Source organism: Muntiacus reevesi, chromosome 1 (genome assembly GCF_963930625.1).
Source record: "Muntiacus reevesi chromosome 1, mMunRee1.1, whole genome shotgun sequence".
Lineage (NCBI taxonomy): Eukaryota > Metazoa > Chordata > Mammalia > Artiodactyla > Cervidae > Muntiacus > Muntiacus reevesi.
In genome coordinates this window covers 7,392,430-7,418,708 of record NC_089249.1, presented here as the reverse complement: position 1 = coordinate 7,418,708, position 26,279 = coordinate 7,392,430, and the positions used below count along the sequence as shown (strand labels likewise).

The window sequence follows — 26,279 nt, the reverse complement described above, 5'->3', positions numbered from 1 at the left end:
CAGACATTTCTCCAAAGAAGACATACAGATGGCTAATAAACACATGAAAAGATGCTCAATATCACTCATTATCAGAGAAATGCAAATCAAAACTACAATGAGGTATCATCTCATGCTGGTCAGAATGGCCACTATCAAAGTCTACAAACAATAAATGCTGGAGAGGGTGTGGAGAAAAAGGAACCCTCTTACACTGTTGGTGGGAATGCAAACTAGTACAGCCACTGTGGAGAACAGTGTGGAGATTTCCTTAAAAAAACTGGAAACAGAACTGCCACACGACCTAGCATCCCACTGCTGGGCATACACACTGAGGAAACCAGAAATGAAAGAGACACGTGCACCCCAATATTCATCGCAGCACTGCTTACAATAGCTAGGACATGGAAGCAACCTAGATGCCCATCAGCAGACGAATCGATCGGAAGCTGTGGTACATATACACCATGGAATATTACTCAGCTATAAAAAGGAACACATTTAAGTCCGTTCTGATGAGGTGGATGAAACTGGAGCCTATTATACAGAGTGAAGTAAGTAGAAAGAGAAACAACAATACAGTCTATTAACACATATATATGGAATTTAGAAAGACGGTAACAAGACCCTATATGCAAGACAGCAAGAGACACAGATGTAAAGAACAGACTTTGGGACTCTGTGGGAGAAGGCGAGGATGGGTGGTTTGAGAGAATAGCATTGAAACATGTATATTACCACATGTAAAATAGATGACCAGTGCAAGTTCAACGCATGAAGCAGGATACTCAAAGCCAGTGATCTGGGACAACCCAGGGGGATGTAGGTAGGGAGGGAGGTGGGAGGCGGTTTCAGGATGGGGGGACACATGTGCACCCGTGGCTGATTCATGCTGCTGCTGCTGCTGCTGCTAAGTTGCTTCAGTCATGTCCAACTGTGCAACCCCATAGATGTCAGCCCACCAAGCACCCCCGTCCCTGGGATTCTCCAGGCAATAACATTGGAGTGGGTTGCCATGTCCTTCTCCAATGCATGCATGCATGCTAAGTCGCTTCAGTCGTGTCCAACTCTGTATGACCCCATGGACAGCAGCCCACCGGGCTCCTCTGTCCACAGAATTCTCTAGGCAAGAGTACTGGAGTGGGTTGCCATTTCCTCCTCTGGGATTCATGTTGATGTATGGCAAAAACCACCACGATACTGTAAAGTAATTATCCTCCAATTTAATTAATTTTAAAAGTCAAAATGATTATTTTTCTTTAAAAATATAGTTAACATTTAAATTTTTTTCAAAACATTTTTAACATTAAAAAGAAACATGTAACAACAAAAACTGCACATCTTCTCCAACATTCTTGCTCATGATATTCCAAATCTGAGCAAGAGTACTAAGTAAGTAAGGGTCAGAAAGGGAAAAAAAAAAAACATAAAAAAAAAAGATTCTGATAATTGAAAAGAGCTTTCAAAATTTATTGAGAAGACACGTAAAAGGAACCAACACTCTAGAACATTCTTACAATCTTCAAAATTCAGAATGAGAAGACAAGGGCAGATCCAGGCAAGAACTTCTTAAAATTATGTGTTAATAATTTTCTGTGTGTGAGTTGCTCAGTTGTGTCCAACTCTCTGTGATCCCATCCACTGTAGCCCACCAGGCTCCTCTGTCCATGAAATTCTCTAGGCAAGAGTACTGGAGTGGGCAGCGTTCCCTTCTCCAGGGGATCTTCCTGATCCAGGGATCGAACCTGGGTCTCCTGTGTTGGGGTCAGATTCTTTACCGTCTGAGCGACCAGGTATATTCTGACACATTCTATTTGAAAATATTCAGAATTCCTTTAAAAATATCTTTCTCTACTACATTACTGCACATAGCATAGTTAACAGGTGGTCTATAAATATTGTAGGAATCCTATTTGAGCCTATCAGAATCTGTCCACATTTTAACGATAAAAAAATTCACAATGGCAGCCAGCCACTACACTGTCAAGTCCTCTAATAACTGCTCCAGGGAAACGTGCCTTTTCCTAGCTGATATAAACTAAATTCGGCACTTAAAGATTCACAAAGCTCATCATGTCTTCTACGTTTCTACAAATCCCAGAACCTAGGCAAAAGTAGTAACCACCACCATTGCTCATAGTTACGGTTTTACACCTAACAAAAAAAGCTAGTCAAAGTCTAGATAGAAAGAGTAATTTCCCAATTACCTAAAGTCATCCAGGGTTTCCTGTATCATGTTCTGAATAAAACGGATCTGAACAGATGACAACGGTGCATTTGGCCGACTATTTCCAATGGTATCAACGATTTTTTCTGATAGTGAACTAGCAACTCCAGCAGTGACAGAGGATGCTATCTTTGGATCTGAAACAAAAATTTGAGAAAATATTAATAGTCAACTTGGACTTAAGAGACATCAAATACTTCTACATATGATTTAGCATGAGAAAGCCTGAAAAACTGGCAAACCCCGTCCGCCCCCCCCCCAAAAAAAACAGTGCTCCTATGACATTTAGAAAAATTCACTGTCTGGAATACAGGTCTTAGAAACTTTCTATGACATTATTTCTAATAGTCATTCATATATGTATATATAAATTGCCAACTGTCTAATGTAATAACATCTGACAGAGGAATTAAGTCTTAAAGGATCTCCGAACCATTTTCTCTTACAAAAAATGAATGTGACAAGCTGCTGGATAAACCAAGACTATTAGAAACAAACAGAAGGGACACAGGAGTAAAGTAATTCTCAGGCAAAGCCCTAGAGTTTAAGCTAATGCAATACATCCACAGAAACCTCAAAATACAGGTATTTATATAAAACAGCTTCTCATCGCTAAACCTAATATTGCTTTAAATGTGACCAAGTTTTTAGGGTCTCTGCCATGAACTCTCTATAGACAGAACTTTAATATGGAAAAAGAAAAAGACATTTTCAGGTACAGTTAATGACCCTATATTATATTCCTATCTGTACCATAGTAGACAAGACACTTACATATTGGATTGAAAATGAAATTCATACCCAGAGAGTACCAAATTAATCTGGTTGAATTTAACCTTTCATTTTATTGTCTTCTAGTAAGAGAGTCATGCAATAGAGAAGTGACACAAATTTTAAATTCCTTTAACTTTTTCATCTGTGATCACTGTCAACTTATCCTTTACAAGTTAAATAATGGGAGTTTTCAACTTAACACTCAAACATCAGAAATTTTATGTACTTACTTGAAGTTGAGGATCCATTGCCTAGAGGTTCATTTATTAACTGGGCTTCAATTTCTTTTTCTGGCTTTTCAAGTTTCTCAGGGCTTCTTGTTTGGTTAGATGATGGAGAGGCATTTAGATTTCCAGTTTCAGCACCGGAGATCAACTTTGCAAACTTCACATTTAAAATAAATAATTAATATATAAATTCTGGTTTTATCCAAAGGACCTACTGTAAAGCACATGGAACCCTTCTCAATGTTATGTGGCAGCCTGGATGGGAGGGGAGTTTGGGGGAGAATGGATACATGTGTATGTATAGCTGAGTCCCTTTGCTGTTCACCTAAAACTATCACAGCATTGCTTGTTAATTGGCTACAAATACAAAATAAAAAGTTTAAAAAATTCTGGTTTTATCCATATTACCCATATAATTTGTATCTACTTTTCTCTATTTTTCCCCAGTAAATAAGGTCAGAAAAAGGAAGACTAGAAAGGAATCTTGAAGGAGAAAAGAAAATGTTGCTAGGGCTATGGCAAAATAATTAACTTTATTAATCAAAAACAATTTTGATGATTTTGATGATGACAAGGAAAAACTTATTTACTAAGAATCTGCTGTTGAATATCATTTAAGATGGCAATCACAGGCCAAAAAATAAATAAAAAATAAATCCCCAAACTCTCATGTGATAACTAGTCAGGAATATTTGAAAAATAAGTCAAAAAATTTTCATATTTCTTAAATATCTTTTCAATACCATTCTAAAAGATAAATATGAAATAGACATACTAAACAATAGACCCTATTAGATTACAGCAGAAGGTAATGATGATGAATCACATTCTCAGCACCGTCAATTTGCTCTAAGACCTAGGGTAAAGAACCACCAACTCGGTGCTTTGTGCTGCAATGAAAATACATTCTAAAAGAATTCAGGGATAAAATAATTCTTACAGATAGTTAAATCAAGTATCTTGTCTTAGGGAAAAAACAATGTAAGATTATACCTGCTGTTACCTCCAACATATCCAAAGACAGATTTCAAAAGTGTTCTTCAGTTTCTAACATGTGACATCAAGATTTAAGAATATTTTCCACCTAGTAAGTGCACGGCACTGTCAATAATTACGACATATCCAGTGGCAGCTGCCTGCTTTCTAGTGATGAGATGCATTATACTTGCTAGTAATAAACACACGCAGTGAGTTCAATATCATTTACAGGCAGATACCTGCTTGAAGGAGTCTTTAGATTCCTGTTTTCCCAGATACATTTTCTTAGATTCAGCTGTCAGATCATGATTTTCATTTTCTTCTTTCCCAGGAGACCCCATAAAGACATTAAGAGGACTAGAATGCAATACTGAAGTGCTTGAAACTACTGGATTTTTTCTTGGAGGAAACACTGAGTTCAATTGTGGCAGAAAGTCAAGGCCTGAAAAAGAAAAGAAAAAAGCCAGCACTTACATAGACTGTCCCCCAGTCTTGGATATTTAAGAAAAGCACGTAACATAATAGATATTTTAATACAGTAGGAAGACATGGGATCTGGATTAAGAAGACAAGTTCACTTGTCAGCTCTACCCCTTACTTCATTTGAGTTTTTGGGGTAAAGTTGTAAAATTCTTTGTGACTGTTTAAGTGATCTTATGAATGATGATATCCACTGCCCTAAAAGATGAGGTATAAGAGATAGTGTATGTGAAGATATGCTGAAAACCGCAAAGCATGATGACTGTTTTAGTCAATAAAAATTTTTGATAAAAGTGTCAATTTGGTATGTATCTGTGGTGGATCTTGGTAGACAGCCTCTAAGATTGCTCCTCAAGAACCGTGCCTCCTCCCAAGGATCCACAGCCTCATATAATCACCTCTCTTAGAATGTGGGTTAGACCTAGGAACTTGCTTCTAACAAAGAGCATATGGCAAAAGTGGTGGACCTCGCTTCCAAGGTTAAGTTACAAACACACCGTGGCTTCCATCTTTTTAAAAATATTTCATTTATTTACTTTTGGCTGTGCTGGGTCTTCATTACTGCACATGTGCTTCTCACTGCAGCGGCTTCTCGTGCTGAGGCGTACAGCAGACAGGCTCTAAGGCATGGGCTTCAGTAGCTGTGGTGCACGGGCTTACATGCTCCGCGGTATGTGCAATCTTCTTGGACCAGGGATCGAGCCTGTGACGCCTGCATTGGCAGGCAGATTCTGAACCACTGGACCACTAGGGAAGTCCTTAGCTTCCATCCTGACTGCCCTCTCCGTCTCACACCAGCTCTGAGTAGAGTCGCTGTCAGCTGCCCACATGAGGAAGGACTGATATCTTTAGCCGACAGCCACATGAGTGAATTTGGAAGCAGATCCTTGCCCAGTCATACTCTGAGATGACTGCAGTCCTGTTGACACCCGAGTTAAAGCATCGTGAGATACCTGAAGCCAGAGGCATCCAGCTAAGCCATGCTTGGATTCTTAATCCACAATTATGAGATGATAAATATTCTTTTAAGCTCCAAAATGATGGGGTAATTTGTTACACAGGAGTAGGTAACACAAAATCACTTTTAAGGTTGATAAAAAATACTTCTCAATGGTTCTTACCATCTCCTTTGCCTATGGACTCATCACCTCCTTTGTTAACTACAGCATCTATAATAAAATTAGAAAATAAAATTTAAAAAATAATGCAAAGGAAGCCATGGCAATTTAGGCTTCCTATCCATTCCCTAAAGAGTTCAGAGACTAATGATTTTATGAAGAAAAATCTAAATGAAGGTAAATCTAGTACTCCTAAAAATTCTCATTTCATTCTTTTACCTTAATGCATGGTAGCAAATAAGAAAAGATAATTCTATGGTATAGAGTCATTTAAAGAGACAGCAAGGTATACTAGAAAAAGCACTGGAGAAGGCTCCAAAGACCTGTAATCCAGGTCTGTCTATATCACTTAACAGCTTTGTAACCTTGGACAAGACTTCAATACAACTATGCTTCAGTTTCTACACTTATATAATGGGGACAATGCCCTGACCACCTCAGAAAACTGTTTTAAGGATCAACTGAAATAATGTAAAAATATTTTGCAAACAATACAATGTTAATTAAAAATATAAGGTTTTGTTAACATCTTTTCAATGACAGAATATGTTTAAGAATATTTCAATACTGTAATATTATTCATTTATCAATTAACAACCAAAAACTGCTTATCTCAATTTTAATGGATTAACATAAAAATGGGGAAAGGTCACTTAAAAATTCCCCAGAAGTTCAAATGGCCAATGAATTACCATACATGATTATCACACAAGTAGGACTTTCATCTATAACTCCATTCATTCATATCTCTGTCTGCATGTGTGTATTACATCTAGTGATCATACTAGAAGGAAATGGCAACCCACTCCAGTGTTCTTGCCTGGAGAATCCCAGGGACGGGGGAGCCTGGTGGGCTGCTGTCTGTGGGGTCGCACAGAGTCGGACACGACTGAAGCGACTTAGCAGCAGCAGCAGCAATCATACAACACACATTTTTAGAAGTTACTCATTTTTTCCTAACAAAAGCAAAAGTATTATTTAAAAGATGAAGAAATTGAGGCACAAAAAGATGAAGCCTTTTACCTAAGTAGTACTGACTTTTAGAGATTAAAATTCAAACCTCTTGACAGTGAAAACCAGTACTATAGTATCAACATTTTTTCTTATTAATATCAAACGCTAATAAATGGAAGGGTATATGGCTCAAATTCTAATCATATCTTTTTTAAATAGCAAAAGCAATTAAAAGGGAGTTTATATCCTGTACTTTACCATCAAACACCGTTAAAGAAGATTTTATTTATAACTCAAATACTTCCAAAAAACCCCTTCAATTAAAAAATTAAATTTAAATAAAAAATTACTCTAGCGATTCTCATAAACAAAGCTCCCCAGTTGGGTACTAAACTCCAAAACCTTTCTGATCCCCAGCCCAAGCCACTTCTACCTGCTTTGCCCGTATCTTTCCTCTCCTTACCCCTCAACTATGTAGTATGACCTCTCTTCAAGAAAGGAATTCTTCCTCTTTTATTAGATAGAAGTAGGAATTTGGGCAATTTAAGGAGTCATTTTCAAGCCAGGGTAAGGTAGAAGACACTCAATAATCCTGTACCACTACATATATATTTATCCTTTACACTTATGAAATTAGTTGGAGAAAATTTTGAAAGACAATGTTAAAGTAAAAAATTAAATTTTATAAGATCATGAGTGGATATAATAAATTAAACACCCTGATGCTGCTGACATTTGGATTCACTCCTGATTTTTATTATTATAAATAAACAGTAAACACAAATCTCTGAGGGTTTCTCTGAACATCTTTTAAGGTAAATTTATAGAAATGGAACTAACAGGACGAAAAATATGAATATTTACGTCTGCCAAATTATCCTCTAGAAATTTACCCCATACTGTTGATAAAACTGCTGTTAGTAGTGAGACTATCCCATTAAAGAAAACAGCATGAACACTAGCACCAAAAAAAATACTGCCAAACCATGTGCCTAGTTCATAGAGAGTGAATAGCAATGATGCATAACGTTTCTGTTTAAAAACTGGCAAAGGTTTTTTTGTTTCATTTTTTAGGTTTATTTCTTTTCAATGGCAATGCCTACTGGTGATGTGGGGAGAGGAGGGAGGGAGTGAATGAGTGTGTGTGTGTGTGTGTGTGTGTGTGTGTGTGTGAACACCTACTAGCTATGGAGAGTGAGTGAGTGTGTGTGTGTGTGTGTGTGTGTGTGTAGAGGGTACTTTCATACACAGTTAGTGTAAAAGATGAGGCGATCTAACCCCCAGTCATATTTCTCCATGAAAACCCTTAATATCAGTTACTAATAATCAAAGGAACATTTTCTTTTTAATGTTAGGAAGATATTTTCTGCCTATCAAAATATCCAAGATTTGGGGCAGACTTTCTTAGAAATAAATACAAGTAAAAGACTGTCTGTGGAGGCAGAATTTCCTGCAAGAAACTTCAGTGGAAATTAAAAATGCTAACTTGAGAGCTATTTGCTTGGTTCCCATGTGTAAACTATTAGCATATATTTTAGAAAGATAACATTTGAAATCTCAGGGCAAACGGAAAGATACCACTTCAGGGACTGGAAAAATCAGCAACTGTCATGAATAGCATGAGACTGAAGCTATTATCCCCATCTTTTAGCCAGAATAAAAACGTTATGGCCAGAGCAAGAGAACATGATCCTCTGATATGAACAGACTTACCATCTCTGACAGGTGAGAACATGTCACCTAAACTACTTTTCCCAGAATCATCAAGGCTGGAGAAATCCTGATTTTTCCCACTCTCCGTTTCCTTTGGTAAAGTATCGGTGTTTACGCTTCGAGGCAGACCTTATAAAAATTGGATATTTATAAGTTATTATATGTAAATAAGTTTATCATGAGAAGCTAGAAACTAAAAACTAATGTCTTACCTATATCATTGGTAATACCACAAATAAACAATAGCTCAGTTAACCATCATTTTCATGGAATGAAGGGCTCCTCAAAAGCAACTAACTTATTTATATAACACCATTTTTTAAATCCATTTTGATGGAACTTTTCTAAGTACTTTATGTATTTTTCTTACACAAAGTATACTGAGCACAGCTTACTGTTAGTGACTGACTCAGGGTCATTTACAATGATTAAAAAATGTCTCTAAGGCATATAGTACAACACCAAATACACAGCAGTATTCAAATGTTAGTTCCCTTTCCCAACATGCAGTGAATGGATCTCTTCTTTTCCCTTCTTTATCTTTTTCTTCACTAACAGTGGGAACCTCACACTGCTCTTAGCATTACTGACCTTAAAAGCCTTCACTAATCTTAGGACAGCTTCTGGACTGGAAGGAAAGAAACCAGAATACCAAACTCATAAAGAACAGTACAGTAGACTAATGATAGAGACACGCAGCTATGCAGAAAGTTTGCTTTCTCTCTAAATAAGACTTTAGGGCAGGGACATTTTAAGAGGAATTCTGCAGGCTCAGTAACCTCTTGCTCATTTCTGGGTCAAGGACTGAGTTCTAGAGAATCAAGAACTTTGATGAAAGTCTGGCACTTGAATCGGTAGCATATTTCTGTTCTTGTTTTTAAAGGTGTTTTACTTGCCATCTTGGTCTCAAATGAAACCTGAAAAAGCCTGGGATGAAAACAAAGATTCGCTCTGTTCAAAATATTAAAAAATGTCCAAGTCTGGTTAATGAAGTAAACCTAACTAATAGTAAGCTCACAGAAAGTTAAAATATGACCAAACATTTGTTTATCACCATCACTGAAGGGTGTTTATACCAAGAGTACAAACGGTTATACAGAGGAAATTTCCTCTCCTTTTTCTAGGTCCTTAACATGTTTGAATGAGTAACTCTAACCTCTGGAACTTTATGAAATAGAAGCTTGGTATCATTAGAAAATACTGTGAAAGTATAATTTTCACTTCTTAAATGGCTGTTTCCTACTGAAAAAGAGCAACAGCAACAAGCCTGCAGAGGTTGTTTTCAATAACTAAATTAGGACACCTTCAGTAGAAAGCCATATGAACTTTTTTCAAATTTTAAACTTATTTTACATGATGCTTAAAGTAATAGTAACAATAATGATCGTAATGACAATACTAACAACATTATAATTCATTGGGTGCCTACATCCACCAGGCACTTTTGATAATTTTCACAATAACTCTAAATGTTAAATATTATCAATGGAAGAGAAAAATGAGACTAATGAGTGGTTTAGAAAACTGCCTAGCATCATCCAGGTAGGAAGGTGACAGTCCTAAGACCAAAGCCTAATATATTCTCAATGCTTCAGAGGAGAATAAAAACGTATACCTGTGTGTGTGAGCTGAGAGAGGGGAGATGATGAAGCAAATGTGGCAGAGTTTACAAAATGGTGAATCTGCTAAGGACATACCAGAGCCCAAGAGTTCTTGGCAGTGTTATTCAAACTTTTCTGTAAGTCTGCGATTCTTTTAAAATAAAATTAATAAAACAAACTTCTAACTCCTTGGGAGTACACAGTAAGCATTCATTTTGCCAGAAACTGCTAATCAGCCAAGAATTATCATTAAATAATGGCCCCGTAGACCCAAGTCTAGAACATCTAATTAGTGTTGCCATTGTTACATATAACCTTCCTTATTAAAAATTAAATGAAAGACACTGAGACTTCAGCAAGCTTACAATAAATGACAAAATCTTTATTTTGTTTAATTTTGAAAATTATGAATAAAATAGTAATTTTGAAAAATGCCAGTTCTCATAATATAGTTAATGCAACATTTATTCTTCTAAAGAGACAGCAATAGTATTCATTCCTACAAGTTCTTAAATAAGAAACTTATTATTTTCTATGTAATTTATAATGATTTTTATGTAAGGATGATACAGATATTCACAGATAATTTATAGTGAATATACTTACTATTTGTTTAAAAAACCTATTCCACACTATTAAAAATAACAAATTAAAGTTTTGCTTATACTTGGAAATAGTAAACTCATAGTAAATTGAAAAAGCACCACCAAGTATTTGTGTTCAAGTTAAGTACTTATCCTGAAAATCAAAAAAGACATGAGTACGTTCAATTCTGATAAGAGTACTTTGGGGACATACTGGTATATCATGCAGACTTTAAAAAAATATGTTGAAAGTTGACAGTATAGCATAATTTCTTAAAATAAAAACAAAAAGGCTTTCAGGAATTTAGGGAATTATTTATTGTAGGTGAAGAGTATTTTCTACAAGAAGTATGAGGAAGCTTATCACCACATTATACCTTTACAAAGTCTAAATGAACTCTCATTTAAGAACTGATAAGATTATCAGAATAGAAATTATTTAAAAATTGCAACATTTTCATTCCCTTTTATTTAACAAATGACAAATTTACTGCTTAATTCGTGCAAGGCACTATTCAGCACTTAAATATATTCATTTCACCACCTGATTTACTTTCCATTTTGAAATATGAAGTAAAAGAGCTATTAATAGCTTTTTTTTAACTAAGAGATCAAATCATAATGAAAGCATCAAAGTTTCATATTCTCTATTGATTCAGCTAAAGATGCAATGAAAAGTCATCTAGTTCATAGCAGCACTTCTGAATGGGCATTATTCTGCTTTCAAGATAATATTTCTTAAAACAGAAGTTCAGCTAAACAGAATAAGTGAAGAATCTTTCATTAATTTTTTTTAAAAAGTTAGAGCTAAAGTGGAACTTATCACTTTTTCAATTTTCACTATCTACTAATAATTTTACCCAAGTCCTCAAGTGAATTAAAATTCTAGGTTCTTGAGAAAAGTGACAACGACATTCATTTGGGGAGGATACAGGATGGGAACTCCAAGGACTATATAAAAGCAACAGTTACCTGCTTTGTCTTGAGGAGCACCTGTTCCCTTTCCCACAGCGGCTGCCGTGGGCTGGGGCAGAACTGGGGCAAGGGATGTGGTGGCTGCTTCTTTGACCACTCCAGGATTCTGGGCTCCTCCTCTGCCGGCGCTCACATTAACAGTGCGTTTGTTCACAGCTGTGGGCTTATTTGAACAGCCCTTATTCAAACCTGACTGAAATGTAATGGAATATGTAAAAAGCTCATGTTTCTAATGCTCCATACTATACATTAATATTTTATAAATTCCCTATTCATTTGAAAAATATTTTTTCCCTTAGAAATCTTAAGCTCGCTGATGAATGTGAGAGTGTCCCTCTGAACCGTAAAAGCCTTTTATAGTTTTAAAGACGGTGAATTATGAAAAGTACAAACAAATAAATAGAGTTTTAAAACTAAGTATCAAAAGGATTTATACTAAAATTATTATAAATGCTTTGATATGAATGATTATGAAGCAAAAGTACACTGTGTATAATTGACAACATATGACTTCTATACTCTGATCCAGATTTATTTAGTACAATCAAAAAATGCTAAAAAGAAAATATCTTACCTTAGAAAGAACAGTGGAGTACTGAAATGCTATACATTGCACAGATGTCTTATGTGCACTGATGGTTTTAATTGGTGATTTCAGCATCCTTAAATCATATTGATATATTTTCCCACGGGAAGATCCAATAGCCAAAGTGGCTCCATCAGGCATGAAATCCACTGCAGTCAGAGGAGCATCAGCCACTAAAGTTTTCACGAGCCTTTGGAAAGGACAGCAAAGTATATATAGATATATGGATGTACTCATATAAGCCTATACAACATACAAATAACTGTAAACAAAAACCAAAGTTACTTGGAATTCAGCAAAGTTATTTACCTAGAATACCCATCTCAAATACCTGCTTAAAGTAGAAGTTTAGAATTAGACCTAGAGACATTTCTAATATAAGGAACTGCTAAGCACTCCATCCTATTTTTCTATTCACATCTAACAGATACATTCTATACTTTCTAGAAACAGGACCTATTTCTTGAGTAATGATTATTTTGGCAGTGAATATGACTCCACAAGTAAGGGCTCTATAGCCTCAGGGTTCTGGAGAAGGGAATGGCAACCCACTCCAGTCTTCTAGACTAAAGAATTCCATGGACAGAGAAGCCTGGTGGGCTATAGTTCTTGGGGTCACACAGAGTCAGACATGACTGAGCAAATAACACACATAAACACGCAACCTCAGGGCTAAGCAGGCTGTAAGTATCTCCTTCCATTTAGGGACCTGCTTGGGCCTCAAGAGGACTGTGACCTTTGACAAGGAAGCAGCTGCTACTCTGCTCTTAGTTCTGCATCTCTTAACCCAAAAGCTAAAACCCATGAGGCTTAACTCTGCTGGAAGCTAAGCTGAGCTCCTTGCTGGGGTATCTGGTATATGAGAGGAATTGCTTACTGTTAGGGTTCTCAGTAAATTAGCTCAAAATAAAAGAATAACAAAGAAAAAGGGAAAAAATACAAAAAGAAGAGTGAAATAGGTAACAGTCAACTTTAAAAGGGGGCTTACAGTAGGTCCTTCCCTAGTAGTATTATCACATCATTTCCACTTCTCTCCACATGATCTTCAGATACTGGTAAATGTCGTGAATATACCTCCAGCACTCCTGAAGCCTTTTTTTGTTTGTTTTTTTAAGCTAACCAAGCACATTTATAACCTAAGAAGGACAAGAAGGCAAAACAGCCCTAGCTACTCAGAGAATCACATACCCTTCAGCGCTATATTAGGGGTTCTCAACTGGGGGTAATTTTGCTACCTTTGCTAATTTGAGGAGTATTAACATCTATTAGGTGGGTGCCAGCATAACTGTGGTTTCAGACTGTGACTTTTAAATCATTATAACTAGGCTCAAACACATCTTTTTGTAATTAAAATAGGAACCATTATAATCAACACATTTTGCCAACAACAAATAACTTTATCCCTGGGGCATAAAAATCCATGTTTCAGGATTCAACGAACTCTTAAAAAGCAATTTCTGCATCCTGCTGGTTGTGGAAGCGTTTTCCCTGCAAAAAGTTGTCGAGATGATTGAAGAAGTGGTAGTCAGTAGGCGAGAGGTCAGGTGAATATGGCGGATGAGGCAAAACTTTGTAGCCCGATTTGTTCAACTTGTGAAGCGTTGGTTGTGTGACGTGTGGTGGGGTGTTGTCATGGAGAATTGGGCCCATCCGTTGACCAATGCCGGCTGCAGGCATTGCAGTTTTTGGTGCATCTCATTGATTTGCTGAGCATACTTCTCAGATGTAATGGTTTCCCTAGGATTCAGAAAGTTGTAGTGGATTTGGACCACCAAATCGTGACCATGACCTTTTTTGGTGCAAGTTTGGCTTTGGGAAATGTTTTGGAGCTTCCTCTTGGTCCAATCACTGAGCTGGTCGTCACTGGTTGTTGTATAAAATCCACTTTTCATGGCACATCATTATCCAAACAAGAAATGGTTTGTTGCTGTTGCATAGAGTAAGCAAAGATTCAAAATGATTTTTTTAATTTTCAGTCAGCTCATGAGGCACCCACTTACCAAGCTTTTTCACCTTTCCAATTTGCTTCAAATGTTGAACAATCATAGAATAGTCAACACTAAATTCTTTGGCAACTTCTCAGGTAGCTGTAAGAGGATCAGTGTCAGTGATGCTCTCAGCTGGTCGTTGTCAACTTCTGATGGCTGGCTACTACGCTCCTCAGTCCTCAAGGCTCTCGTCTCCTTTGCAAAACTTCTTGAACCACCACTGCACTGTATATTTGCTAGCAGTTGCTGAGCCAAATGCATTGCTGATGTTGTGAGTCGTCTCTGATGCCTTATGACCCATTTTAAACTTGAATAAGAAAATCACTCAAATTTGCTTTTTGCTTAACATCATTTCCATGTAAAGTGTAAAAGTGTTAGTCACTCAGTCAAGTCCAATTCTTTGCAACCCCATGGACTGTAGCCCACCAGGCTCCTCAGTCCACGGAATTCTCCAGGCAAGAATACTGAAGTGAGTAGCCATTCCCTTCTCCAGGAGACCTTCTCAACCCAGGGATTGAACCCAGGTCTCCTGCATTGCAGGCAGATTCTTTACCACCTGAGCCACCAAAGAAGTCCAACATCATTTCCATAGTCTAAAATAAATATCAAATAAACAGCAGGGACTTCCCCGGTGGTCTAGTGGCTAAGAGACCATGCTCCCAATGCAGGGGGCAGGGTTTTGATCCCTGGTCAGGGAACTAGATCTCACATGCTGCAACTAAGACCCAGTAAAGTCAAATAAATAAATAAATAAATAAAAATAATATTTTTTAAAAAACAGCAAGTAATAAGTATTAGCAAAAAAAAAAAAAGTGGTAAATGTGCATTAAAATGATCTATAACATAAGCTCCAAAACTCTGGCGACCTGATGTAAACAGCTGACTTATTAGAAAAGACCCTGACGCTGGTAAAGATTGAAGGCAGTAGGAGAAGAGGACAACAGAGGATGAGATGGTTGGATGGCATCACAGACTCAACGGATATGAGTTTGAGCAAACTCCGGGAGATTGTGAAGGACAATGAAGATTGGCATGCCACAGTCCATGGGGTTGCAAAGAGTCAGACACAACTGAACGACTCAACAACAGCAACAGTAACATAGCCACATTTATTTAAGAATATATTTCAATGTCAAATGGCAAATTTCAAGTGTAAAACCACAATTACTTTTGCACCAACCTAATAGTAAGTAGGGGCCAGGCTGAATATCCCACAATGCTCAAGACAGCTCCCCACAACCAAGACTTATCCAGCCCCAAATGCCAAGGCTTAGAAACCCTGCTCTAGACACTGAAGTAATTTTAAAGCAAATTAATCATGTTGCTTTAAAAATATACAAATTTAGTTGCATTCTGAAGAGAATAACATGGCATGCATGCTAAAATAAAGATGTGAAATCGTCAACATGTTACCCCTCAACATTCATCACCCAGAAGTACTCTAAAGAACACCCACATCTCATCAAGTTTTTTCTGCACATGGGAAGAAAAAGAGAAAATTTTACCTTGTTAGACAGCAAATGTATAATCTCTAGACCTTTTAACATTCATCAGAGGTCTAGGCAAATCACAAATATGGCTACTAGTGAAATAATTATTTGTTACTAAATTAAGAAATGAGCATGTTATACTTACTTCTTACTTGAAGTGTCATAGAGAATAATTCTTTTATCCAAGCCCACAGTTACAAATAGCAGTTCATTGACAGGAGAAAAACAGATGCCCGAAGCCGGAGCTTTATGTGTACTGTCAAAGTTATGGTATGGACTCTGACTATGCACATCCCAGAGAGTTACTATTCCATTATCTGAAACACTGCCCAGGAGTGATTTCTTAAATAAGGAGTACTTCAAGTGCCGAACAGACTAGGAAAATAAAAATAAATTTTATGTAATTGTAAGCATATATAAGAACATTTTATATAAGGTATAAATAATGGGCAAATACCAACCATATTATTCACAAGGGATTCAGAACTTCTCTGATTTATGGCATAACAGGTTTCATAATCAGGACAACCATAAAATCATTTAGTGGGCTATAAGATCCTAATTCTAGTAACTGAACAGTACTCATGATTTTATTATGTCAGAGTACAGTTACCTCAATCACCTCTTTTACAGAAGAAAAATACAATATATTGAGGCAAACTATATTAATTCATCAGGATTATAACATTCCACCTAAATAAAAGACCCAGTCACAGACAGATCATGAATAAGTACAAGGGAATACCGGTAAAGAATAAGTAATAATAGTCTGTATTTGTTTCCAATATATATTTTTGATATTTGAATATATTTCTTTGAATCTGATGTGCTGGCAGTTCAACAGTGGAAGCACAATAAAAAATAAACTAAATATGAAAGGGGTATTGGCAACACTCTAGACTGGGGATGGCCTACCATTCTTTCAAAAGCATTGGCCTGAGGGCAACGCTAGCCTTTCTGTAAAACACTCATCTCTGGAGGCAGGGGAGATTTTTTTCCAGTTTCTGCTGGACAGGAATAAACAAAGATCCAGTTTGAGTAAGCAGGTCTTCTGAGACTGAAAGGGGATGAATTTTATCTACTTTCACTAAAATGTTACTTTCTAACTTGGCTGATACTATCATTTATTGTGTTGAGAATTAAATATTTCACAATCACCTGATTTTTTATATTTAAGCAAAATAAAAGTATAGAAATCAGTATTAAGCAGAAGCCACAAGATTGGGAAACTAGCCACAAGACACTTTTATTTATAGTCTCAAGGAAAGCAATGAATCATTGAACGAATCATAGTTGGCAGTTATCAGCTACACATACAGGTCCCAGATAAAACTGCCACAGAACAAAAGTCAAACCTGAAGGCTTTTTGTTTGTTCTATCTAATCTAACACACTTCAAAAAAGACTTAAAATTTGAAATTTAGATTCCACTAGCTTTTACATATTAAAAACTCATATTCTACTTCTAAGATGTTTCAAAATAGTAAGTATTAGCCCTCAACAACAACAAAAAATATGTAAGAATAACATATTCTGTCTAAGGAAACCGAGTATTTGCAACCTGACACCTAAGGTAAGATAATTACTACGCTGTTGTTTAATCGCTAAGTTGTGTCTGACTCTGCAACCACATGGACTGTAGCCCACCAGGCTCCCCTGTCCATGGAAATTCTCAGGCAAGAATACTGGAGTGGGTTGCCATTTCCTTCTCCAGGGGATCTTCCTGGATCAGGGATCAAGCCCTGTCTCCTGCATTAGCAGCAGGATTCTGTCCCGTTGAGCCACAGTCTCATAAATATTAATATACATAGTATCCCTTCAACTCCATTCCTCCCTCCCCTTCACTCGCTTGTCTTCTTGCAAGCACCAATCACCTGTCACCTATTTCCATTCTCAGTGGCTTGCTATCTACCCTTCATACCACTGCAGCAATAACTTCTTCAAAGCCAGAAATCTGAACCTAATTCTGTCTTGCCCAAAGTCCTTATAACTGGAGGACTCTGAGAAGATAGAGGTTACGACCGTGGAAGAGTTTTTCAATCTCCCTAAATCCCTCCATTTGTGTGTGGATGTGTGCACAAGCAGGCCTAAGACTGCTTATCCTTATAAAGTCCTGCTTTCAAGATTGGTCCTTGGCTGGAGTCTTCAAACTTGGATTTTTGGGGGGTTCCCACCACCCTAACTGAAGACAGTGGCTCACTGACTGATAAAGAGTGGCTCACTGTGCCCAAACTGTTTGTGCAAAAGATATGGTTGATGACTGAACCATGGATGAACACCTGCTTTCCTTATTAGAAACTGGAATTTCAGTACATGCTAGGCAGAGGATGTCAAGATAATCAGCCTCCAACAAAGTCCCTGGCCAATCAGTCTCTAACAAACTTCCCCGGTAAACCATGTTCCATACATGCTGTCACAATTTGATTCTGGAAAAATTAAACACATCTACTCCACTGAGAGAAGAGTCGTGGAAGCTCACGCCTGGTTTCCCTAGGGCCTTCACCCTGTGCACCTTTTCCCCTTTGCTGATGTGCGTTGCATCCTTCCACTGTAATAAATCACGGCCACAAACACCACCTCTCTGCACTGAGTCCTGGGAGTCCTCCAGCGCAGCATCAAACCTGGTCTTGGGAATCCCAGCACAGAGGGTGAGTATAATGTGTGAGTCTGTATGTGTTACAGATAGCAAACCAGATAGCAAAACTAAAACCCCATGAACAACATTTACAGTAAAACTAGACCATTTCAGGTGTCCCCATGAGCCCCAAAATACACTAGTAGATAGAACATTTAATAGCCATAGTCCTTCATAATATTAACATTTGTGCAGGAGGAAGCAGAGGGAAATAACAGGGACTGAGAAAGATTTGAGAACAGGAAGAGCCCCACATAGCCAAAATGTATCCACGGGAAAGTGTGGTGGCCAATCTGACAATATCAGCTAAACCAAGAATATCCATAGAATCAGCATTAGTAGTTCTGTCCCAGAAGTTTGCAGAAAGGTCTGAAGGGCTAGAACACCCCCAAAACTGTTCAGCCAAGGCATCTCCTTCCCAGGTCAGGGCTCCATACTGAGGAGACACTACTAGCAGTGGAAACAAACCTGAACAGGTTGGAGTCAAGACAGTTGAAGGAGAATGAAAGTTCACATACAAGTCCGGGAGCAGAACAAAACCAAGCTAACTCAGAAGAGTTACCCTCTAAACTCCATCTCTGCTGTAGAGTTGAGGGAAACTAACTTCACAGATGAACCCCAGACAAAGTTATTATGAGAACAAGGAGAACAAGAAAGAAGACATTCTCAACAGATGCCCAAAAAGACAGTAAAATGATATGACATTTAAAAAAACAATGTAAGTCAGAATTAGAAAACTCAAAACTGAGATGTCAGAATTTGGAAAAAAATTAGAAATTTTAATCCTTTTAAAGATGAAGGCTAAAAAAAAGGAAAGAAGGCTACACTACATAGCCTTCATTAAATGTATAAGGAATACAGAATGAATAAATATAACGAATATTTATATAACAAATAGAACAAATAAATATAGCAAATAAATATAACAAATATAACTTAAATATAGGTCAAAAGGAAAGAATTTTTAAAAATTAAAAATAAGGGAAAAAGTTAAAAATTATATGAAAGTAGTAAATCACTGAAGAAGATACAACAAAGAAAAAACAAAGATAAAGAAAATATCAAATACTAAAAACTGTAATTCAAGAAAATTCCCTGAAAGAAAAAAAGGTTTGAAATTACATATTAACTGATCATACCATGTACCTAAAAATAGCAATACAGAATAACCAAAACCAGGACACAATCTAGAAGAATTACTGGATTTTAAAGGAAAAAAAATCTCTGCACATATAGGAAAAAGAACAAGTAACTTATAAGGAAAAAAATACTTAAATTATGATCAGACATTTGAGACCAAAAATCATAAGAATATCACACTTTAACTCCTCAAGGAAAGAAAATGTGAGCCTGCTACAGAGTTACACTGAAAGAGAATTTTTAATCTCAAAGAAAAAGTCAAAAGCAGAAAACATATACTTACAGAAATAGTATTAACATATGTTATTCATTGTGATTATAAAAATTTGGAAAATACCTAAAGTATAAGATTATCTAAATAAACTGTGGCATCTGAACAATGGAATATTATATAGCCACTAAAAATTATAACTGTGAAGACTAGCAATGAGAACACCTAGGACAGAACACTAGTAAGAAAAAGCAGAAGACTGAAACAATGGAACAATTATAAATTTATGGAAGGAAGACAGAGCTACACAAATAAACTGCAAGAAAACATTCTTCAAATCACTTCCTATTAAAGAAAATTCAGAAGAGAAAAATCAAAGGAAAAAATAATACTTTAAGAAGCAATATATAAAGATATATGTTTGTTTTACACCAACATGTCAATCACAAAACTGCTCAAAAACATAATATGAAGGCTAGAAAAGTGGACAAATACTAAGGAAATATATTGAGTTAATCAAGAACATTTTATACCATAATACACAACTGTATACCAATGCCCCCATATAACATACAGGAAACCACTACTCTAGATACAAAGCTTTGTAGTAAGTCAAAGTTCTTGAGTGCCAAAGCTCAGATATAAACAAAACCAGTCAACCAAGTCAACCAAATTGGAATTAAACTGTTTCTTGATAAAATAATTATTTTTAAAATGTAACTAATAATTATTTACCAGATCTCTATACTCAAAAGGCTTATTAATATTTACAGAATCTGTATCTAAATGTCAAAAATTTCACTGAAGAAAATGGACTTATTTAACATACACTGAAAATGTTGTATTTAAAATCTCACAGATATTACATTTAAAGATCACTTTTAAATCTAAGGAATCAATAAAATATCCACATTTTAACTGCTTTCAAAAAGGCTACAGTCTGAGAAAGGCGACACAGGTTAACCTGCTGGTGGCCTAAGCTGCTGAACTTGCCAAATAGTGACTTGCAATTATAATCTAAGGAGTGTGTCAGCCCTGGCAGCTCTGCAGAAGCAGTAAGGCTTTTTGCCCCTGCAGATAGACACTGCGATCCACAGAAAACTAATAGCTTCAACTCAGCTCAGACACTTCAAAGTAAGATTCTAAATACATTCAGGCAATCTCATTTCTAATATGAAATTCAGTATAAAGATTCAGTGAGACTCTGTGGTTTTGTCACTTTTGCTAAGAAAGCAATCTGATGATTTTTAAAGATTTCAAATTCTTGATTGCTCATAGAAACAAAATTAGAAATTTTTAATTTAATCATTAGATGTGCCCTACCTACTATTTTTGTCAATAACCCAAACCCTATAGTAAAACTGATCAGCATAGGAAATTGACTGGATGACAGTATACTGGAGTTGGATTATGTCAATTTTTAGAGCTGAAATTTTTATGAACATTGTTTGAATGTCTAAAATGAGTATTTAATATACTTGATATCTTAAATGAATTTTGAGGAATCAATTTTTAAAACTCCACAGATTTCAATTATGCTGCCTGCAAAATAGAAATGTAAATATGCTGAATCATAACTTCGACTTTCTTCACTAAGAAAACAGACTGCATACTTACATACATAGAGACTGACTGGTATTTACAGAAAGCCCAGGCACTCTGCTTTAATGGTGAAAACAAAAATGAAATAATATAGTACACGAAAAATATATAACATTTGTTCCAGAAAAAGAGAAAAAAATCAACATGCTCCAGTTTCATTTCTTCACCTTCTTAACACTCTCCTTACTCTATATTGCTCTAAAACACAAATTATGATTTCTGAGGTCAAGTTATAACTGGCTAATCTGGAGGGAATGCATTAAACCTAAAGACACAAAGCAGTTTGCAGAAGTTAATCACAAAAGCTATTTTAATAAATTAATATGATTATTTATCAAAAGCTCCCTGACCTCCTATCACATATTACGAACTATATTAGCATCTCATTTAGCCCTAAAAACAACAAAACAAAAACCTTATTGAGAGTATATTTTCATTCTCACCTGACAGTTAAGGAAAAGGAGGCTTGAGAGCTAAGTCAGGTGCCCAGGCTCACACAGCTGCCTCCAAATAAACATGTGGTTACGACATAACACTACACCCAGAAGAGCTCACAGAGAGGCCCACTGCCCGAGCGGGAAGCAGCGGGGACATGAAAGTCTAGGCTGCAGTTCATCTGACCTTGCACAAGAGATAAGCTTTCAGCATTACTGCCTTCCTAAACTAGGAGATAAATTCAGGTCTGCCATGCAAAGTAATCAATGAAAATCCTTTGAAAATCAACAATACAGCAACCTGCCACCTAGCATTTTAAAATACATTTCTTTTATGTGAAGAGATAATAAAATTTGGGACTGCTGCACAAAGTGACAAGAGAACGCTGCAAAGTTTCCTGAAGCTTTGGATCCTCAAATGCTTACCCATTTACCTGCCCCTGAACCACAGAGAGACCCAAAAAGAAACAAAGCTACCCCTCTTCAAGAGTTGGCCTTCAAGTCAGTCAATTAAGGATTTTGTGGTCTCAAAGTCTTGGAATCTCAGTTTTCTCATTTTTAAAATGAGAATAACCTATACCTCAGAAGTGAGCAGCAAAGAATAAGTGAGAAAACATATATAAAGTGACAATTACTGTACTTGAAACACAATAAATGGTGGTAAGAATTCTATAAAGGTGATAACCTCTACCTGGAATGTTCTCCAAACCCTCTCATCACCTACACTCACCCCAGTGGCAGTCGAATGGTCTTTGCAATAAATAATGCTGGCATAATCATATACCTGTATGGAAAGATGAATCCCATCTCCTACCACATACAAAAACTACTTTGAAATGAAGCACAATAGACATACATTTAAGAACTTCTGTTCATTTTTTAAAGGCATTAAGAGAGTGAAAAGGAAAGCCGTAGGCTAAAAAAGAAGACATATGATGCAATATGTATAGCCAAAGGATGACTCCATCTGGAAAACAGAATAAACTATAAATCAATCAGAAAAACACAACCCCAAACAAAAGAGAACAGACCTGAATAGTCACAAAAGAAAGTATACAAAAGTGTGCCCAACTCATTCAACAGAGAAATGCAAATCAAAACCATCATGAGATACAATTACACAACCATCAAATATGGCTGAAGTGAATAAGCAAGACAATATTTGATATGAGCAAAAACATGGAACAGCTGGATCTCACATACATTGCTTACAGACATAATCAATGGCATCAGCACTTTAAAAACTTTTTGACAATTTTTAATGAAGTAAAACTTAATGCCTACCCTAAGACCCAGCGATTTCACCAGTAAGTATTTACTCAAGAGGAATGAAAACATGTATCCACAAAAAGACTCATATGAGAATATTCACAGTAGCTTTCTCACAATAGATACAAATGAGAAACAGCTCATACGTCCATCAATAGTCAAATGGATAAACGGTGGTATATCCTTGTAATGGAACACTTCACAGGAATTAAAGCAGTATAAACTACTATTCTATGCAACAAACATAATGAAGACCAGAAGAAACCAGACACATACAATTCTTCTAAGAAATATGAGGTAGTGACTGGAAAGGGTCAAGAGGGAGACCTATGGTATGCCAGGAATGTTCTGTATCTTGATTTTGGTAGTATGTAGTTACACAGGTGTATGTATGCATGTATAAAAATTCATCAAGCTGTATATGTAAGATATATGTATTTTACTGTATGTATCTTGTATATATCTCAATTTTTAAAACTTTAATATTTTACAGAGAATAAGCCCAAGAGCAATAACCAAAACTCTCCAGTAAAATACAGTAAAAACTTAAGAGAAAATACATGGCAGTATCTAACCTCATATTTAAGTTACTGAAAAGTCAACCCAGAATTTATAAATCTAAACTTATCATGCTTCTAATATATCATGCTTCTTCCAAAGAAGAGGAAGAGAAAAAGAGAAAGAGGAAAAAGAAGGAAGAGGAGGAGAAGGGAAGTTGGAGGAGGGAGAAGGGAAGGAGGAGGGGAAGGAAAAGAAGAAAGAGGAAGGAGAGGAGGAAGGAAATGAAATAAGCAGAAGAGGAAGGAGAAGACTACTCTGTTTCTTCAAAAAGCAAGTCATCTATTTGAACACTAGATTTTTTTTCCCAATAGTTCCAATATCTATGCGCTTAGGTTTTATGTCTCAGTTATAATAAAAATAACCAAAAAATTACAAAAACAAAATATTACTTCCTATCTTTATGACCATATTAATCATTCACTGTGGTAAATCACTTATCCTCATCCATAAAATGCAGAAAATGAGGTTACCTCTAAAGGCTTTTCTCAGTTCAAGGATTCTATGGTTCTGACATTCAACTAATCAAAATATTCTGACTAGTTTTCCCTGTCTTCAAAAATAAAAGCCAAGCCTTTGGTCTGGCATTCAAAGTCCCATATCAACATTAGCTCCTACTTAAAACCCATATACTTTCCTTTCTCTTTATTTTTGTTTGTATGATTTCCTCCAAATAAAATACTCCTCTCCCAAAGCTCTTTTTAGTGTCTTAAAATCTTTATCTTTAAATGTGCTCATCCATTCACATATTTATTGGAGATCTTTTCCGTGTAAGGCACAAAGTCAGACAACAGCTGAGGACAAGGAAACAAGACATAGTTCCAACTACGATGCAAAGAGCTAAACCTAGTACAAGGCAGAATCAAATTAAACAGCAGTAAACAAAACAAACCCTTAGACCCAGCTGCAACTGTCCCTTCTTCCATTTCCTCTCTGTTATTCCCAATCAGATAGTTTTTTCTCTGTTCTGAATGACCATAAGATTGTTTCTCAACAATCTCTCACTTTCTCATAAACGTAATCATCTCTCTATTACCTCAATATACATGAAATCTGAGAAAAGACTTTTTTCTGTATATTTTTAATACTTGTTAAATTTTCCTTGAACACTAAACATAAACTGTTCAAAGAATGATTTTAAGGCTTTTCAAAACTGGAGCACTCCCATATTTTACCTAAAAATATGGCCAAAGTGATTACAATAAAAAGTAAGAGTAAAAGAACTTGCACCTTATGGGAAATTCCTGTGGATAATTTCATGGAAAGTTAGTCAAGAACTAGATTTCTTGAGAAACTAAATTTATTCTTTTAGGAATTTTACAGACTAATTTTTTATAAAGAAAAATTCAGTAACTAATTTTGCTTTATAAAAGCATTTATAAAGTATTTCCTTTATAAAACATAAAGTATTTCCTTAAATACTCCTGTATTAACCTGAAATACATAAATATGCCTTGATACTTTATCACATACTTGAAACAAACAAAAAAGAAAACTCTATTTGCCCTGTGTCTAAAAACAAATACTCCATGTCCATCAGACTATTTATGAACATATATATCTGTCTTGTAGCTGGCACAGTTTAAGTTATGTGATACTTCTGTAATTGTAGTGTCATAGATTAATATCCATGTTTTAGGCTTAATCTATTAATAATTATTTGTGTTTTTTATCTGCAGTTAAGTTCTAGGAGCATGTGACTATTCAAAGTATAACTAAACTCATATAAGCTCCATCATCTAATATATACTAGTTTTCAAATACTACCATTAAAAAATAGCTACCTGTAAGTTTTTCAAGCACGCTAAGTGCAAATTTTAAATACTTAATTGTAAAAACTTAAATTTATTGCCTTATGTAAGATAATTAAAAATCTCTTGTCAACTTTGTTTTGAATAAACCCATACTGTACCTGGTTATTACCATGACCAAATGGAGTACTAGATAAATTAGTTGTTACACTGTGCAAAATAATTTCACCACTGAGAGATCCAGAAGCAACGTAGCAGTCATTCCAATTATATGTTACACAAGTTACTTCATCTTTATGATCCTGAAAGAAATGACAGTAAATAGAGTGCCACACAACTTTCAAACAGCATATTTTTCATATTTTTTTGTAAACATTGTATATTTGTCAATCTAATATTTGCTTTAACATTTTCCTCAAAATAATCTAAAAAAAAAAAAGTACTCAAATGAGTAGTAAACGATCTGATCAGCACCAAGTCTTTTCAGGGAACAGAGATTTATTTTTCATAACCATACAATGATCAGGCACTATGAAACAAGAGACAAAAAGGAAAGGTGATTTTCTAAATGGCATTATGCCTACATTAGAGAATTCACTTCCACCGACAAGTATCATTTATTGCAAGTTGACTCTTACGAGAGTCCCTGCCCTTGAGAATATTGCTGTTCAACTGGGAAGACAGGACGTTTAAGTGAACATGCAAATGGCGGAATGAATTCTAAACGAGTGGCGGGGGCAAAGTGTCAGAGGAATGCCAAAGAGGGGTCACTATGAACCGAGTTGACAAAGGAAGCTTTACAGAAGACAGGAAGCCTCAGTTCAACCTTAAAGAAAGTGATTAAGAGGTAAGTTAGGGGAAGGAGAATGAAACCTAACACTGTAAAATAGAAGAGAGAAAAAAAAAAAAAAAAAGCCCCAAAGCTGAATTGAGAAAGCATGTTTGAGATTTGATAGACACTGCTTCCATCTGTTGAGTACCAACTTAGGCTGGAGTTTTAATTATT

The 26,279-nt window shown here is 36.0% G+C and overlaps 1 protein-coding gene across 2 annotated transcripts in view; it reads right to left on the bottom strand.

Moving 5' to 3' along the window:
- The window catches only part of NEDD1 (NEDD1 gamma-tubulin ring complex targeting factor), a 43,490-nt gene that overhangs the window by 6,162 nt on the left and 11,049 nt on the right, over nucleotides 1-26,279 (bottom strand). Inside the window, exons 5-14 of one of the 2 annotated variants that reach the window (XM_065937245.1) lie at nucleotides 25,435-25,575; nucleotides 15,820-16,049; nucleotides 12,185-12,386; nucleotides 11,608-11,803; nucleotides 8,451-8,579; nucleotides 5,787-5,834; nucleotides 4,425-4,627; nucleotides 3,211-3,364; nucleotides 2,187-2,343; nucleotides 1,390-1,733 (exon numbers count right to left, since the gene is read on the bottom strand). In XM_065937245.1, coding sequence (XP_065793317.1) covers nucleotides 1,562-1,733; nucleotides 2,187-2,343; nucleotides 3,211-3,364; nucleotides 4,425-4,627; nucleotides 5,787-5,834; nucleotides 8,451-8,579; nucleotides 11,608-11,803; nucleotides 12,185-12,386; nucleotides 15,820-16,049; nucleotides 25,435-25,575 — 1,632 coding nt within the window. In that variant the 3' untranslated portion in view covers nucleotides 1,390-1,561. Of the gene's footprint in view, nucleotides 1-1,389; nucleotides 1,734-2,186; nucleotides 2,344-3,210; nucleotides 3,365-4,424; nucleotides 4,628-5,786; nucleotides 5,835-8,450; nucleotides 8,580-11,607; nucleotides 11,804-12,184; nucleotides 12,387-15,819; nucleotides 16,050-25,434; nucleotides 25,576-26,279 lie in introns of those variants that run through there. The other variant, XM_065937238.1, reaches the window with a different exon arrangement.